We start from the raw sequence: 19136 nt of genomic DNA, 5'->3' as shown, positions 1-19136 counted from the left end.
AATGCCTATCTCTTACTAAAACAAGATCCACACTTATTGTAGCATATGGAGCTGCAGTTCAAGCTGCAATTTTAGTGGAGAAGGTGACCAAAAGGTTCAAGATTTGCTGTTGATGACAATCTAGACTCCAAGAAACACTACTATCCCCACCAAAAAGAGCAAATTATCCCGACCAAAAAAGAGCAAATTTCCAGGTGTGCCATTCAGGTGTAGAAAAGTCTTATATAGAAATTTGTCTCGATAATAGAATTAGCATAGAAGTTAATCAGCCCAGCAATGCCTATCTCTTACTAAAACAAGATCCACTCTTATTGTAGCATATGGAGCTGCAGTTCAAGCTGCAATTTTAGTGGAGAAGGTGACCAAAAGGTTCAAGATTTGCTGCTTCTTCATATCACTTCTCTGAATCTTGATATTGAGACTGTTGGTGGTGTGATGACAATCTAGACTCCAAGAAACACTACTATCCCCACTAAAAAGAGCAAATTATCCCGACCAAAAAAGAGCAAATTTCTAGGTGTGCTCATTCAGGTGTAGGAAAGTCTTATATAGAAATTTGTCTCGATAATAGAATTAGCATAGAAGTTAATAAGCCCAACAATGCTTATCTCTTAGTAAAACAAGATCCACTCTTATTGTAGCATATGGAGCTGCAGTTCAAGCTGCAATTTTAGCGGAGAAGGTGACCAAAAGGTTCAAGATTTGCTGCTTCTTGATATCACTTCTCTGAGTCTTGATATTGAGATTGTTGATGGTGTGATGACAATCTAGACTCCAATAAACACTACCATCCCGACCAAAAAAGAGCAAATTTTCAGGTGTGCTCATTCAGGTGTATGAAGAGAAAGGATAATGACCGAGGACAACAACCTTCTTGGTAAATTTGACCTTAAAGCACTTTATAACTATATATATTCGTGCCAATCATTTACTTTAGCATCAAACTTGACCTGGTTCAGTTCATGGTGGTCAGACTGACCAAATTTTGGTCTCATATTTTACGTGATTTTTGCAATTTTCTAGAACAAAATTTATACTTGAACTGCGTATGTAGCAACACTGCGAATACAATTTTTCAGAGAGATAATGTTCAGTGTTTATCTGGGAGAACAGTCTTTAAAGAAAATTTGCCTGAATCGTCAGGAAGTGTCAATATTTTGGCGATGAGGGTACATATCAGTAGATTCTTTTAGTAGCTCATATGTATCGGATTTCATTTACCCCCGGTTGGAAACTAATGAACGGCTCTATCTAAAAAGATTTTGGATTTCTTTATAATGATCAAATTATATTCGCCCTTATTTTCCGACAAGCTTCCTTTCCTCAGTGTACTTGACCCTCTAATCCATAACCTTCTTATGCAAGAAGAGTAATTTGAGAAAAGATGACAACAGAACAGAGGGAGAAAACAGAGAACAGTGTATTACAGTGAATTGTTGGCTAGAGTTGGTACACTTGTGGAAATTAAAGGGAATACGAGGAATATTACACTGTTGAAAGGGAATCAATACTACTGCTACCACTTAAGTATAGGAGTAGAGCTGTTCTTCACTTCCTCTTATAGGAAATGTAATATGTATAGTGAAGCAGCATCATGAGGACACTTAAGAAATTACCAGAATTCGTTTTACGTTAACGTTTCTGTTTGAGTAGAGCCTTTCTGCCGGGTCATTCGGCGGTGCATTTCTCTTCCCCCATACCACCGGATGTCTTTGCATTATTGGAATTGACGACGTTTGGATGGATGGGGAGATCGCCGTTATGATCAACAGGGGGTAGGTCATTTGCTGGCACCCTGTTGTTGGGGTTCTCGTCATAGTGATTGAATCATCGTCGTTCAAGTGGGCTGACTAGCTAACAGAGGCGTATCTGGCCTACACCCAAACTTTCGACGCGGAGTCTAAATTTATGTGTAAAAAATTATTAAAATTGCAATAAATAGTAGGTATGAACCCCTAACTTTAAAAATATAATGGGTTTAATGCTAAAAATCTTAAAATTGAACTCATAAAATTTAAATCCTGAATCCACCTCTGCTGGTTAAGATATGACATGCTGAAGCAAACCTGAAATTACAAAGACTAATAGAACAAGTGAAGGTAGGGTTGTGAACAAACCATCACTATTATCCTTTGCTCCACGGTGGGCGCCAAACTGTTTACCCCTTAAAAAGGTAACAATTGAATTTGTACACGGTTTAAAGGATATGTGGTTTGATTAGTTGTCAATGTAAGGAAACTAGAAATAAGAACTGATTGAGTAAAACAAAGAGAATGATAGCCCGTATTAGTGTATATCTTCGCTGGATTATTGGTCCGGTTCCAATGAGTTGAACAGTGAACCCGAGCCAATTACGAGAGCTTATACTTTTTTTTATGGATATTACAAAGTAAGAATAAGTTTATGTATGCGTATTCATCAAGTTGGTATCATATTAGGGGTTCATCCCCTTTTTTATAGTTACAAGAATGGGTCTTCTCCTAAACCCTAAAAAGCCCGAAATAAACCCTAACTAAAGGTGGCATCCACAGCGCGCCGTCCGCTCAATGGACGACGTAATTGGTGGCTAGAAATCCGGCTCGTTACAGATTCTTCGCATAAGTTGGTTGGCGTCTCTTCAGTCTCTGGTGTCTCTACGGTTTAACGGGCAAACGACACTTCGAACATCAATACATCCGAACCACCAAACTCAGTCCAACGCCACATCTACCAGCGTTTTACATTTTACTCCGACCCTTCGAGGAACTTTGTACCGGTTTTATCCGTATACAAGTACTAATGGTTTTCCATGTATATCTTGTGCTGTTGATATATAGCTTTAATTCCGAGTATGATGATCCAGTTTGGTCTCCATAATTAAAGACTCAAAATCAGAGACGGTAGCTGCAACTTGGATGCTTAAATTTTGAGGTTCAAAATTCTATTTTTAACGGATTAATATGTTTATGTATTCATTAGGACGGTTCTCATTCACTTAATCTCAAGAAGAAGAGAAATTGTCTTGTCAAATGACAGGGATTAACGTGTTGTGTGTGCAATTAAAGGAATAAAGGCTTATCTTAAAGGAAAGGTCATCACTCAACCTGTAAGAGGTTTGTTTAGGTCAAAATATGGCATAATCCGTCCTTTTCAATCCAGAGTTGGATTAGTTGGGCATGTTTGCTTGATATTCAAACAAATCCAAGTTGCCTGATCTGTATGTGATGACTTCGTCAATGATAGCAAATCTGGATTATTTGTGTTACACTCCATAATAATCCGTGCTACTTGTATTAAAACAAGAAAGAATGAGTTAAGAAGGTTCAAGGAAAGTTAATCGAGTTAGTAAGAATATCATTATATATATATGGTTGCCTTGAGTATCCCGAGGTGACATGGTAGCTAAAGGATTTGAAATCGCGTTATGAGTATGTATATGAGGTAATGTGAGTGACCTTTTAAAGTATTTGAGATTATTAGTAATGATATAGAGGATGGACGAAAAGATATGAATATCTTTTGCGATTGGAGTTTTAATCGAAGCTGCTGCGAGTTACTATATGTTTAAGGTTATTGTGATTCTCCGGACCCTTCGAGACGTGTATATGGATTTTTATTGATGTATATAAGTGTGTATACGTATGTATAAGAGGTTACATGAGGTTGGAAGAGGAAAAAAGATGTTAAACGAAATGAATCGGACCTATCAATTTAAGAAATCTCGGACGATTTTTAGCATGTTGTAGGAGGCATATCTCCTAGTATATAATGAGTTTTAAGGTGTTTAATTTAAAATTAAGTTCATCGGTCTAGTTTGCGAACGCAGCAACAAACCGCTCGTCAAAATGATATCGGGGTAAAGAGATATGGACGATTCAAGTTGGATTATTAAGTGGGGATTAAGACTTAAATGTTCACAAATTTTTCACTAGTGGCCGTGGGCCCCACAAACACATGACAAAATCAGATTTTTGCCCATGCTTAGTTGGGAGAACGTGTAAGACCTTCTTGGGCAGCAAAATGGTCTCCTTGTTGACCAAAGTTGCATGCCACAACTCATTTCCCAATCCCACCAACTAGAACTTAGAGAGAGAAGCTCTCAAGCCCTAGAAAGAGAGAGCCACGGCTTCCATGGCTGTTCCACCACCCAAAAACGGCCAGCTCCTCTTCTCCCCCCCTTCTACACAATTAAGTTGATGATTTCCAAGTCTAATTAGAGGAAGAAAACAAGGATTACAACAGCCATGGCAACTCACGGCCATGGCAGATTTTTTTGGAACAACTTAAGCTTCCAAAGTGTCCTAATTTAATTTGAGGTAAGATTTCATTTTTTTTGTTATAAGATTGGAGTTAATGATGTTGTAATGGATCTATTAAGTTGTATTATGTGAAGTTGGAAGTAAGAAAAATTGTTTGATTAAAGTTGGCATTAAAAGTGGGCAGATTTGGAGTTGTTTTAATTGGGTTGAGTTTGATTAGTATTGTCATAATTATGGTATGATATTTGTAGATAATTTGTTTATGTTGAAGGTCTGGAAATATGGTTATTGACATGTATACGGGCTGTTGTCAATGGTAAAAATTACACTTGATTCCATGTGTTTGTAATTTTGTGGAATAAAGGTCGAAAATTGTATTTCGATGTTGTAGTGTTGATGGACTGTTTTGGGTTTGCTATTGAAGCGAAATTGAAGTATTTTCTTGTACATGGATGGTTGTTGTTATTAATGTTATGGATTATGTGTAAAAGGTGAAAGGGGACGTTTAAATCATGTTAGAACTTGTTGTGAAATTAGAGCAGTTTCCTTGCATATAATAGTTGATGTTGTTGTTGTGGGCTGTTTTGATAAGATTTTTGGTGGAAAATCTCATGTGATTATATGGCTATTTGAGGTTGTCATTGTTATGGTTAAATTGTAGTTAGGGCTGTTCTTGAGGAATTGAGAGAGCTAAGGATAGTTAAGAATTGTATTGTGACGTTATAATGGATGGGGCTGTTTTAGAACTTGTTGTAATGTTACGATAGTTTTCTTGCATATAGAGGTTGGTGTTGTTGCTATGTTGTTGCTGATGTGAATCATCAAACTTGGAGGAAAGAAGCGTATAAAATATCGTATGCGAAGTGTGTCGACCTACTTGGTATATTCTTAGATGTTCGTGAGATTATCGGTCATTGTTATGTGGTAACTAAGGGCTGTTTTGGGGCTGTTTTGTAATGAATTTCGTGGCTGTTTTGTAATGAATTTCGTGGCTGTTTTGGGATGAATTTCGTGGCTGTTTTGGGGCTGCTTGTTATAAATTTCGTGGCTGTTTTGTAGTGACATTTTGGGGGTTGTTTGTTGTTATTTTCGTGGCTGCTCTTGTTGAGTCGAAATGCAGGGATTATAGTTATGATTATGTACAATATATGTAGTATATTTGCTGGAGTATAGGCTGTTCATGATGGCAGGTCTAACATTGAAAAAGGGGTTGGATAAACATAAGGAATTGGTGTATTAATCACTTTGTTGTTGTGGTTGTTGTACTCCATGGATGTAAAGAGAAAGAATGATAGCAATGGTGTATGTAGTGCATATGGGGCTGATTTTGTTATGTCCTTGAGTTGTGTCTTGTTATTGATGTTGTTGACCTCGTATGTGAGTTGTGGATGTATGCAAGTAGTGGAAGTGCTTTGCCATTTGTTTTTATACAAGAACGGGTTATCGTTTATTAGAAACCACCAATTTGACGGACATGCTACCATTGTTATAGGTTGAAGTGCCAATCGAGACGAGTTTAAATTATTGAATTAGTACGGACGACAAACGTATGTAAAGCTATTCCTTTCTTTTTTGGCGTGTCCTAGACATCAATAGGTTGAGATTTGAGCCTCGGGGCAATTCTGTTCATAGAAATCAAGTCGATTTTAGGCACTATTCATTCAATGTAAATGAATTATAATTCTTATGTTTTGTTGGAAAACTATTCGAACATCCATAATTTGCACAAATGATATTAACCGTGGGTTCCCGGTCGCGGTATATTTATATATATGTGATCTTAACCGGGTTCCGGCCGCGGTATATTTATATAATTGTGATATTAACCGCTGGGTTCCTGGCCGCGGTATATTTATATGTCTGTGATCTTAACCGCTGGGCTCCTGGCCGCGGTATATTTTTATATCTGTGATCTTAACCGCTGGGTTCCTGGCCGCGGTATATTTATATATTTGTGATATTAACCGCCGGGTTCCGGCCGCGTATATGTGATATGATAATGTGAGGACATGGTGATGTGATATGATATGTTTGATTTTCCGTATATATATGAGACGAAATGGTTCTTTCGAAAAGAAATGTCTCCTTATGACACTTAGTCCCATTATGGGCCGGATATTATACGCGGCGGCGTTATCATGATTTGTACGTTCGGAGTAAGCGTTTGGGGTATTCGGCTATTATGTTTGTTCTCTTGTACCTCGTTTGTATGATTTGTATCTCGGATGTAAGCACACTGGTATTCGGTCATTATCTTGACTTTACTGCTCTCCGTGCTTGACATGATTTTGTTTACTGGTATCTCGTACTTTACATGCTCGGTACATATTAAATGCGTCACCCCCCACTTTCTTCGGGGGGGCCATGTACCGCAGTCTAACGCCGATTTGAAAGATCCTTGATTTATATACTTACTCTCTTGCTTTAGAGCTCTCGCTTGTTCGGAGCCTACACTTTGGTACGGATTTTTCTCGTTGTAAATATATATATCTATTCGGGGAATGCCGGCGGGGCCACTGTCCGTAAATGATTGCGTACTGATTGGTTCCGGTGGGTACGTGCATACGTATGTGGGTTGTGTCTAGTTTGTTCGGACGTGTATGCGTGACATGTGTTTTGGGCGGTCCCCACTCGCCACGTGCGGCCTTGCGGCTCCGTATATATGTATATTGTTAATGGCCTGCGTGGCGCTTTCGGTTGGTACTTTTAAGCGCGTAGGGTTATTTTGGATAGTCCGTAAAACAAAGGAAACTACTGTAGAAATTTTTCCCCGAAAATTATCTAAATTTGAAACATAGCCTTGTCGGCTTCTGCTATATACTTGAATGCATTTGATATAATTTGAGATAGCGGTTGATAGATGTGTTTGGGTGCCCAGATCGGGCACTAGTCACGGCCTACGGGGTTGGGTCGTGACAATTTGTAATTAACAGCCGAGTGGGTAGGTGATCCATAAGCTCCTACTAGCACCAGAAAAAGTAGAAGTTTCCAAGATAATAAGCTTGTCTACTTTAAATTTTTCTTGTTAAGGAAATCAAATACTAGTGATTATTTTACTCGTGCAAATCAAGAACAACCCATCACTTTTTCACTGAAACTTATTACTCCAAAATGATTTTGGAAGAAGGTCAATCTGTGATACAATGAGCTTAGAACTGTTAAACCTTCTAAAAGTTGATACATTTTGTAACTGTAGCCCAAAAAGATAGCAACCGTTAGCCAGAAGCTCTCTAATAAACTCGTCTCCTGCTCTATTCGTCTTCCTTCTTATGTTCTTCTAACTTTCTCCCAGGAGTACTTATTTATGTAGTTCCGAATTGAATTAGGTTCCATAATGCTCATTAAACCCCGTCACCATTATATTTATTTTTTGTATACTAGATAAATGAAGTAAAAGAAAATGGAAAGAGTATTTATTTATCTAGTCCCGAACAAATATAGGTACCACAGTGCTCATTAACACCGATCACCACAATACATATCACTATGGTGGACAAAGTCTTTGTTTATTATTGAAAACGACTAGTCGTGGTCCCATCAAATTACAATCACAATTCAGACAGTCACATAAGTAACTTTATTTATAGCTGGACCCCGCATTGCAAGAGAACACAACAAAACAGATGATGAAATTACATAGAATCGACTAAGAGTCCGTTGCCAAAAGATCTCTGGTTGCCGCAATCAAGATTGTCACCAGGACTAACTCCAAGAATTTCACAATACCTCCTGTAAAATCCAATCCTATCCTGGACCCTACTGTCAGTGCCACGACCACATTCTAAGCCACCATTGATGATGTTTGTGATAACACCGAATCCAGGGAGGCGATTGGCTGCTCGGTCAGCGTCGGATGGGTTCCATCTTCCGGTGATGACATCGTGGCAAGACGGCTTTGGTGATTGAGGGGTCATCCAGAACCAGATAGCTGACTTAAATGAGATGACTGGGTCTGTAGCAACTATATCAGGATTGTTTAGGAGGTCAACTCCGATGGCTCTTCCACATGGCCCATAGTTGTAGTTGCTGTATTCAAATTGAAAGTTTAGACTTGATTAGACAGCTACGGGTTCATCAAGTCTAAGGTAGGTCAATAATAGATTTATTTCTCTTTCTCTTAATCAGTTAAAACTTAGGATACCACATTATGGCTATACTTATCCATAGCTAACAGGGTAAAGAATTTTTATGCTATAAGTGCATTTTAACTTGTCAGTGATATGTAATTTAGGTGACATAACAGAATTAGTGTATCGAAATTAAATTTATACATACATATATCTGAAATTTATTGAAAGTATATGTTTGCAATCCTTTTGTCATATAAGATTTGTGGTTTTAGTTGATACTTCGAACCAGTTTTCTCCCTTTATTTTTTGTGAATAGAAATTTGCACTATAAAGAATTTTTCTAGCGTCATGACTACAATTATATGGTGAATTGAATACGAATATGCTTACTGTGAAATTTGGATGGGACCTCGTCCGAAATATTTCCTGCCAGGAGCACAAGGCCATTGTCCACTTGGTGTACAATAGTCACCCGGGCTACCTTGTTCTCTAAGGAAGCAGTAACCCCATGCGTATGGTCCATCAGGTGCTGAAGGCCATCCTCCTACATATCAACAGGTACATAATCTATTATTATTAGTAAAATTTCAACAAATATATGAAATTGTAATTGACCAATCTAGAAGTTGAATTCATCAAATTCAAATCGACGTACCAGTAGTTTCATGGGAGGTTTGAGCAAAGAAAGCAGCAATTTCCCTTTTACGGGCAGTAGTATCACCAGTGCTGCCAAAACCAGAAAAAGACCTAGCAGCATTTATGAAGGCATCGTAACTGTAGAAATTATTCTTTCCTTGGCACGCATTTTCATTGCGATGCTTAAGCATCTGATCAAACATGGAATTTGAGATGACGCTGCCGAGGTCCCCACTGGGGCCAGGGGTAGGTGGTCTTGGGGAGGGGCCAGAAGGACACTGACTCTGGCAATTCCCCGGACCACAATAGGCATCGGTGTTACCACACCAGCCAAATTTGCTACAACAGAGTCCCGATGCGCAAAGTGCGCCTCCGGCCTGTGAACCACATTGCTCTGCCGAGGCAGAAAGCAAAAGAAGAGAAAATAGTAAAGAGAGCATAGTGAATTCACAAAGCCTCATTTTGATGTAGTAGTAAATAGTGATGGGAAAAAAGTGGCAAAGTGAAAGGTATTTATAGGTAAGGAGTGCGACGGGGACATCGCTTACTAATTGTCTATCAGTGGTTCTGACCAAAATAAGATATTGAATAAAGGCGCGAATCTCATAGTCCTCTGCTTATCCAGAATTTAATTCAGCACATTGCGCTGACAAAGTAACGTGTAACGTGTATTAAGTGGCGGCTCTTAGCTTCTTAATCCCTTAGTTCCATATTAGTTATCCACGTTATTATAAATATTCGTTCGAAAATATTTATTCATTTATAAAAAATCAAAATATAATTAATTAATTTTTTTTATTTTACCCTTGACATTAATTATTTTCTTAAAAATAATAGATATTGATTAGAGTGTAATTAATTTGAGAGAGATAAGGGTAATATAGTAAAAATATATTTTTATTTATGAATTTTTAAAGAGCGTATAAAGGAGAAAGTGGACAAGTAATATAAATGGAGGGAGTATTTACTTTAATTAGAATTAGATTATCTCTTTGCATCCTGACACCTTTCTAATTTCCAACTTCAAACGAGTTCTAATTACTACGACTTTTTTTTATTTTGAATTATTAATTACTGTAAGTTACAGTACTTTTTAAATATTTTATTTTCAAATTTTCAAAATTTTATGTCGAATTCAAGGTTAAAATTAAGACATTTAACTTTTGATATTCGAATTGTGCCGCATAAGTTAGGACAAAAAATAATACTATCTAGGTCCCATTTTATGTGAAGATATCTTATTAGACACAAATTTTAAAAATAAAAATAAAAATTTATGAGCTAAAATAAGCTATACTATAAATCATCTCATTAAAATATCAATTCTAGTTCTTCTTAAAATTAGAAAAAAAAAGTCATTTAAATTAGGACGAAGAGAATACTCCCTCCGTCTCAATTTAAGTGTCTTACTTTTCTTTTTGGTTTGTCCCAAAAAGAGTGCCCTCTTTCTATATTCAGTAAGTTTTTCAATCTCAATGCAAGTTTAAGACCACAGGATTTTAAAAATTATACACATTTTTAATTTAAAACCACAAGATTCAAAAGTCTCTCTTTACTTTTTAAATTTTATGCCAAATCAAACTAAAACACTTAAAATGAGACGGAGGGAGTAGTATTTTTAGTGGGGGTGGGCGGCGTAGTGCAACAGAAGGGAAATTAAAAAAGAAGTGGCGGCTCTTAACGTTATTCCAGACTTTTCTTGGCATTCATTTAAATATTTTATGGCTTTGTTTGTTATTATTTTTTAAAAAAAGTATTTATTTTTTCAATAAGTGCTTATTTGAAAAAAAAATGAGGTGTTTGGCCAAACTTTTTGGGAGAAAATAAGTGCTTTTGTCGAGTAGCAAAAGCAGTTTTTCCGAAGCTAAAAAAAATAGTTTTTGCCCTGAAACACTTTTTTTAAAAGTACTTTTGAGAAAAATACAAATAGAAGCACTTTTTAAAAGCTTGACCAAACACTAATTGTTGCTCAAAAGTGCTTTTTAAATTAATTGGCTAAACACAAACTGTTTTTTGCCAAAAGTACTTTTTTGAAAAATACTTTAAAAAAAATATTTTTTAAAATAAGCTGATTTTAGAAGCTTGATCAAACAGGCTATTAGACGGAAGACTCTACTTGCTGGATATTTTGCCAATGTAATGTCGATTCACGCTAGGTGTTTCTTACGTTTTCTTTTTCTATGTAAAGGGAGTATCAACTATCATTACAGCATTGTTCAGATAATTTTCACATTGGATTTGCTAAAGACTTATCGATATTACTATATGTATATATATATTTTATATATATGTAATAAGAGATTTGATCCTATAAAGCGGTTAAAATTTAATTTTAGATCACTTTTTTGGGTCATTTGCACTTTTTCAACCGGGCTTCAAATGGGCATTTGACCTATGAAATTGCTCCTCGTGGATGCTACTTTTTCTTTTGTGTTCTCATTTTTCCATCATTGATTTTCTTAACACAATTTACGTTGGCCTTTGGTAAAAAGTGTAATTTTTTTGGATTTCTTCTTTATCTCTTATTCATCAGGGGCTTCAATTTATGTGGTATTATTTTCTTTTTTAATCTATTAAAAAAAATTACCTTTTTATAATTAGAAACAATTTAACTTGAAAATTTTCTTTTGCCCTAAATGAAATAATTTATATGTAATAATAAAATGTTCAAGATTGTTTTAAATCATAAATTTCAAAAATCTTTTTATTTCTTAAAGTGATATGATATTAGAGAAACAAATATTTCAATAATCACTTTGAAGAAGTTCAAACTACCTTTAATTTTGGTCATTGTATGATGTCATATTTTATTCGTATTGAATCAAGAAATTCTCATGTAATTGATTTTCCTAGCTAATTTTTAAATCAAAGAAAAGAAGATTTTGTGAACAATTTTATCCACAAAACTTATCAACAACAAATGATTAATCTACCATTAGATTAAATTTGCAGTAAAAAAATGTGACACAAGTAACTATATTTTTTAATTAAAATTATTATTTTTATCAACCGCCTCATTGAACTAGTATATGTAATAAGAGACGATCCAAATAATTTGTCGTCCTTGGTTGGATTTAAATTTCAACCAAAAGGCTCGCTCCTATTAATTTGCCCCAAATTTGTCCATTATTTTTGAGCTACTATCCCCTGGACTAATTTTTATTAGATATGATATGAGTCGTTTGACGCTTGCCTATATACGTAACTTAAACACTCAGTAGTCTAACTATATTTTTTGGCTCGTCGCTTTTCAACTTTATAACTTTTAGATAAGCTAAGTCTTACTAATTAACTTTAACTTATAAACCAACATCAACTTAAAATGTTTTATAAACAACTTATAAGCAACTTATAAGCCAATCCAAACGGGCTAGTACTTCGTATGCCTCATTTTTACTTTTATTATTATATTTCTTTAATGCTCTTTTTGTTGCAATTTATGTGCACAATTGAAATTTGACAGTCAAATGATGTAATAAGAGACGATCCAAATAATTTATCGTCCTTGGTTGGATTCCAACCGGGCTTTCAACCAAAAGGCTCCCTCCTATTAATTTGCCCCAAATTTGTCCTTTATTGCTTGAGCTACTATCCCCTAGACTAATCTTTTTATCAGCAGTGTGATATGTTCTTCATATTCCTCATTTTTACTTTTATTATTATATTTCTGTTGTAATTTATGTGCACAATTGAAATTTTGACAGTCAAACAAGTTTAATTTTGATCGTGAATTTAGGCATGAAATCTTTAAATCTTTTGAAATAATATTTACATACTAGGAAACTACGTAAAAAGTATTATAAGTCATAATACTTGATAATTTAAAATATTTAAAAGATATATAAAAATATACGTCAAAGAAAGACTTATTTGAATTTCGAAATCCAAAAAGTGCCACATAAATTGAGACAGAGTGAGTACTTAGGCAACCACATCCATTTCGGTAATTTAAAATATTTCGAGGTCCTTTTTAAAACGTTTAAGAAATTTTGTACTGTGATAATATTAACTATTCTCACCGTCCACTTTTACTTGTTCACTACACTAAAAATTGATGTCGAGTTTAATAAATCAAGACAAAATTTATTGTTCATAATTTACCCTTATTATTAACTATAGTCATTTCCAATGCATTTCCCAAAGACATTGAATTTATTAAATTCAAAGATTGATATAGTATAATTGTCATTTGTTTTATTATCCCTTAAAGGGTGTGCCAACTCAATACCGGACAAATAAAATGGACAAAGGGAGTAAAAGATACACGTCACTAGGCCATAATTAAAACATGTATTGCACACAAGGATTGAAAGTTCTCTAATTAATAACTTATATATTCTTTAATTGTTCTGTGTGAAGCTTTAGAAATTTATCAAATAAAATTGATCTTTGTTTGTATTAGATATTGTTGCATAATTTAATTTGTTTATCTAACATATTTGTTAACGGTACTGAAATTTGAATCTTTTCATCAGCATGTTGGGTTTGTTTGTAAGTTGATTAGGTATATCATTCATGCTTGACAAAATTAACTTGCTTTTTCGGATAATATTTGTGGTATTATAATTTTCTTTTTGAATCTAATGCATGTGTATTTAAATTTTACATAGTTTTTAAATGATAACATAACAGACAATGCAACTTGATGGAGTAGTTAAAATGTTTGAAAAATATATAATTAATTTTTTATTTTCCAGTAATAATGTCAAACAAACTTTTACAAAAAGTAGAGAAGTCTTTACATACTTTTAGTATCTTTTTTTTTTTTTTGTTGGGGGTCAAAAAAAAAAGGTCAGGCAATGTTTGTTTAGTATAGAAAAACATGATTAAATAAATCATGAAGCATTGAAGCTTCATTTATGTTTAAGAAAATGATTAGAATATACATTTTATAAATAATATTCCACTTAAACTAACAAAAGAAAAAAAAATGGCATTTTCTCATTGCATAGGTTTTTGGAAAGCAAAAGGAAGTTTAGTTACATTAAGAAAAGTAATTAATCTTCTTCATATTTTCAATATATTTTGTATAATTTAATTGAAAATAACATCTACAAATAATAGTAGAGTATAAATTTTTATTTTATTTTATTTTACGTATTATCTTTATCTATAAGTAGCTTCATTAAAATCTTAGCAAAAAATAAATGTTACATATATACTTGATGTCCCTTGAACCAAAGTGTATTTCTTCATTTTTGAGAAAAAAAAATGTTTGCTATGGCTAAGTTGGATTTTAAGAAATTATCAAAATCTAAATCCTAAATAAAGTCCAACAAATATAAAAAAAGACTTTGTGTCATGTATTTGCTTGAAGGTTTAAAAAAAAAAAAAAAAAAAAAAAACCTAAAGTTACGAAAAAATAGTCTTTGTTCAATTTTTGAATACTTTTGCACAATTTAAATGTTTAAAAGTCTTTGGTTTTTAAGAGTTTGCACAAACATCGAACTAATTTTTCAATAACTTAATGTCACAAAGAGCTGCAAAAAAATAAAAAATAATTATAAATATAATTTTTAATCTTAGTTTTTGGCCCGGGCTTAGCACGGGCCACGTGCCACTAGTGTTATACTAATATATTCCTTTCGATTTAACATTTTCTATGTCCTGAAAAGATTGCGGAATTTGAGAATGATGATGTTAAGAATTTGGACTTTTAGGTGCCGTTTGACCATAAATACAAAAAAAAAAAAAAAAAATCATTTTTTTTTTTTGGGATTTTGGAGTTGGAGTTGTGTTTGGCCATAGTTTTTGAAATTGTAGTTTTTGGTGAAATGTAGTTGTAAAAAAGTAAAAAAAGTGAATTTTTTTTTGAAAAACAGTTTTGAGTTTTTGGTATTCCGGAAAACTTTACTCAAGTTGTATTGGCAGAATTTTCATGGCCAAACGCTGATTCAGAAAAAGTGAAAAAAAATTCCGGAAAAAAGTGAATAATTTTTATGGCCAAAAGACACCTTAATGTTTCAATTATTTTCAAATAACCCATTCAAAAACACTAGTATAAATAATATTTTTCATAATTAAATTTAAATAAAAATAATTATGTTCCATCTGGACATACAAAGTTTTTGCCTTTTTTTTTTTTTTTTTTTTTTGTTTTTTAAAACTTTCTTTTCAAAAAATATTTAGTTATACTTTATAGTTGATATTGTAAAATCATTCTAAAAGAGTTAGTATAGTAAAGGATGAAAACAATAGAAATAGAGAGACAAGAGAGGAGAGATTTCTTATTCATCCAAATGTGTTCCAAGTGTGTCAAACTATTACATACAACTCAACTATATATAGGATTACATTGAGAACACCGAAGGGTGTGTCATAAACATGGGTAGTAACTATTTGGGGGTTATGGAAATAAAGTGCGGGAGTAGTAGTCATAAAGTAATGGGGGTTACTTCTACAAGGGTTATGAACATGAAGTAGTGGGAGTTATATGTACAGGAGTAATAGACCTCCACACATTAATATTTTCATAACACTCCGCCTTGGATGTCTATTGTTAGATAATATGCTTCGTTAAAACCTTACTAGGAAAAACCCAATATGAAAAATCCTAGTGAAAGAAAAAGAGTATACATATCTTGTAATACGTATTATCTGCTGCCTCGTTAAAAATCTTGCCAAGAAAATCCAGTGGGACAAAACCTCGACTAAGGAAAAAAGAGTGCAACGCGCATTTCACTCCCCCTGATAATAACATCATTTGATATTTCAGAGATGACACATTCAAATCTTGTATATCAGCTTCTCAAATGTTGAGGTTGACCATGTTGTCATTAACAAATCTGCTAAATTGTCACTTGAATTTCTTGAATATCTTTCACCATTCCTTTGAAGATCGTGTGTGAAAATAACTTTCAGCGAGACGTGTTTTATTTTATTCCACCTTCTAATGTATCAATTCTTGTAGATGATGCCTTCCAGTGATCTTATATACCAGCTTTCCCAGTGTTGATATTGGTCATGGCTTTGTGAGCAACTCACGATGTTACATCCTTGAGCTCATCCCGATATCAATATGTCATTTGCTTGTTTCACAATCATTGTTATCTTTGCATGATTTGCGTAAATAGAAAATAATTGACTTTAACAGAACAATATAAATATGGTAGCACCCATATGCAACTAAATAAATTGTGTGCCACCGAATGTTACATAAAGCATATAATCTTCCTGCATTTGCATTACCAACAAATCCTTTACAATATGATTAGAAAAAAATTAATGTATACCAATATTTGATTTTACTCGAGTATCTCCACGTACAAGTAAAATTATATCCTGCCAGCAGATTAATAAAAATATTATCTCATGAATTATAAGAGCAAGAAATATAAGTGCACCAATTACACAAATACATGGTACTTTTTGACCATTTTCATGAGATCGAAATTGGTCTTTCTTAATGTTAAGCGATGTCATGGTCATTGGGGTACTCAATGGAATCGCTTTAAAACCTTTCAAATGCTTGAAGTATTTTCATATAAACCTCATTGTCTAGCTAGACATGACAACAATTCATTATACACATTCAAATTTTTCATGTACTGCCAGATTGATAAGAAACCTCATTGCATCCACTACGGGAGAACTTATCTCCATACAATAATGCCAGGATTTTCGCGAAAAACCTTTATGCAACAAGGCACAAGCCGTAATTTATATCTTATGACTTTATTTTTCATTTTACTTTTCGCACAATAATTTATTTGTACCCAACTAACATTATATCTTGAGATCCTTGGACTATAGATCCAAAATATCACTTTTCCAAGTGAAAGAAAATATACTTGAATTGCGTATTTATTTGGCCAATCATTTTGTCATGTCCACTCTTTGTGATTTAAATTCAAGAATACTTGTTTATAATATTGAGCGCTACATTATATCAAAAGATACTGTTGACGCGCATCTGATATCGGTTTCAAAGCGATATAAGTTATCGGGATCTCTTCGTTTTTTTAAATTTTATTTTCAGGTACCTGAACCTTTCCCAAGGCCTTATGAAGTGTCATGTCGTGATACTCTTTTAAAGCACTTGCCTCATTAGTATGACCATCTTGATCATTTGCTCCTCTCCTTCTTCAAGGACTATTATCTTTGGAACCGATCGGTCTATCGCCATAGACCATGTCCTTCAAAGAATTTAGTTCTAATTGGAGCAGTTGCGGCTAGAATATAATATTCACTTTTGGGTCAGCAAATGCGTCTGGCAGTTAACTTGAATTATCCTTTCAACAAAGATCATACCAATGATAATTCATTAAATATACCTTATTTTCCAGCCACACTTTTGGGTTAGCAAATGCGTCTGACAGTTAACTTAAATTATTCTTTCAACAAGGATCATACCAGTGATAATTCAGTAAATATACCTTATTTTCTAGCCGCATATCATCCCTCCCCCTAATGTTAGGAAATCTAACATTTACCTCCCGACATTATTTGGGGACCCATCTTTATGCATTGTGGTGAAGCAATTAAATCATATACTGCACATTCAAATTTTTAGATGAGAATTATTTGGTTCCTGACCCTGAACCAATTATGATAGGGTAACTTATTATAACTTGTTGGCTTGAAGCGTACAAGTGCTGCTATATATTAAAGAACATATCCCATGCCAAATTTCGTTTTGGGAGTTTGTTCTCATAACCAATTGTTTAGCTATAATTGGAGGCATACAAATTCTGCTAAACCAACTTGGATATAAACCAGCATTATCAACATCATTTCATAATTTGGAATCGTGCTCTTAATTTAAAAATTTGAGCAAACAACCTTGCAAAAACCAAATTGCAAGTTGATACCAAATGCACATGTGACCATATCATAGATGCATCTATTAAAATCATATAATAGTAAACCGGTTCACATGGAAGATGACTGGGGCATATATATATATATATACCACCTTTTCTATGTTTCAAAAACTAGGGGATACAATCCCAACCTTGGCTGGTACAATAATTAATTTTGCATGTGAACAACTAGCACAAGAGAATTTGTGAAGAATTTTCTATTTCTTCAATATATAGCCAGATAAATTCTCAATTATTTTCGCATCATCTTTGAACCGGGATGGTCAACTGGTCATGCCAACCTCCACAACTTGTGATCCGTCATGCTTGTATTTATGTATTACAAATTCGGAGGAAAAACAGGCAACATTTCACATACATTTTGTTTACCCACTATAATTGTAGTAATATGAAGATATTAAACCTTCCCATAATTTATAGTCTCAATATAATTCATATGTGCCCAATGCCTTTAAAACTTAAAAAGTTTCTTTTGAGACTTAGTACAACACCAATATTATGAACAATTTCATTCCTCCGGGTAGTAACAACTGAGCTTTTCCAGAGCTCCCAATTAATTATGTACTACCACATATTTTTTAATACCCTCCATATGGTGAACATCTCCTTTTAGGGAGTAATTGTCATTATGGTCATGGCCAAAACCTTTATAAGCAAGACTTATTTCTCACTTTTAGCCTTTTGTAATTCATGATAAGACATATTTATACTAAAAGTATGTGACCAATGACCTTTTATGCCAAAATATTTTTTTTTTCTCAAACCTCCCGTAGGGGTGAGTTGTGGTATTTATCCAACCACACATGAGCATGTCCTTATCCATAATTTTACACATTTCACTTTAAAAAATGGGCGAGCATTTATGATGCTTATCACAAGTTACATTCTCTTCGAGGAATGGACTATACTCATATATACATGCTTCATAAATTCATTATTAGCCCATTGTCTTTATCCTATTCATAGAGCCACCTCGACATCAGTTTGAAATTGTATTCCTTTCTTTTGATGGAGGATTTATAAAATTTTATTAAATTAGGTCGCACGACAACCGTGTGCCCAATGATCTTTCATACCATATTGATGATAAAAATTACCTTCGCCTATAGAAGGACCATTTTGAGAACACATAATGTTCTTCCTCTCATGCTACCATAATGATGATTAACATTATTTTGTCCTTTGCTAAGTCCACGTTCATTCATTTAACCATTTGTTTTAATTTAGACTTATTATGAACTGCTACCACATTTTCCTCACGGAATGGAGCATATCAAAGTGGGACGGGCTTTACAATTTTTCATCAAATACACATTATTTTGCCTTAGTCATCATTATATCATTAGTATAATGCGTTAGGACTCAAACCC

At 34.0% G+C, this 19136-nt stretch overlaps 1 protein-coding gene and 1 long non-coding RNA gene across 3 annotated transcripts; one reads left to right on the top strand and one right to left on the bottom strand.

The window, feature by feature from the left end:
- The first annotated feature begins 206 nt into the window (after positions 1-206).
- On the top strand, positions 207-1046 carry LOC132049856 (uncharacterized). 2 transcript variants are annotated; one of them, XR_009413161.1, is made up of 2 exons: positions 207-517; positions 642-1046. It is a non-coding gene; the product is annotated as an uncharacterized LOC132049856 (long non-coding RNA). The 2 variants fall into 2 exon arrangements; XR_009413162.1 differs by having other exon boundaries at positions 207-531.
- Positions 1047-7727: 6681 nt separating this feature from the next.
- LOC132049855 (endochitinase 4) lies at positions 7728-9447 on the bottom strand. The gene is made up of 3 exons (XM_059440816.1): positions 8964-9447; positions 8699-8852; positions 7728-8264 (listed from the first exon to the last, which is right to left on the bottom strand). The coding sequence occupies exons 1-3, from the start codon at positions 9403-9405 to the stop codon at positions 7871-7873; spliced, it is 990 nt and encodes a 329-aa protein (XP_059296799.1). The 5' UTR covers positions 9406-9447; the 3' UTR covers positions 7728-7870.
- Between the last annotated feature and the right edge of the window lie 9689 nt (positions 9448-19136).

This window comes from Lycium ferocissimum, chromosome 3, assembly GCF_029784015.1.
Source record: "Lycium ferocissimum isolate CSIRO_LF1 chromosome 3, AGI_CSIRO_Lferr_CH_V1, whole genome shotgun sequence".
Classification (NCBI taxonomy): Eukaryota; Viridiplantae; Streptophyta; class Magnoliopsida; order Solanales; family Solanaceae; genus Lycium; species Lycium ferocissimum.
The sequence above is the reverse complement of the archived record's forward strand: the minus strand, read 5'-3'. Positions and strand labels throughout refer to the sequence as shown.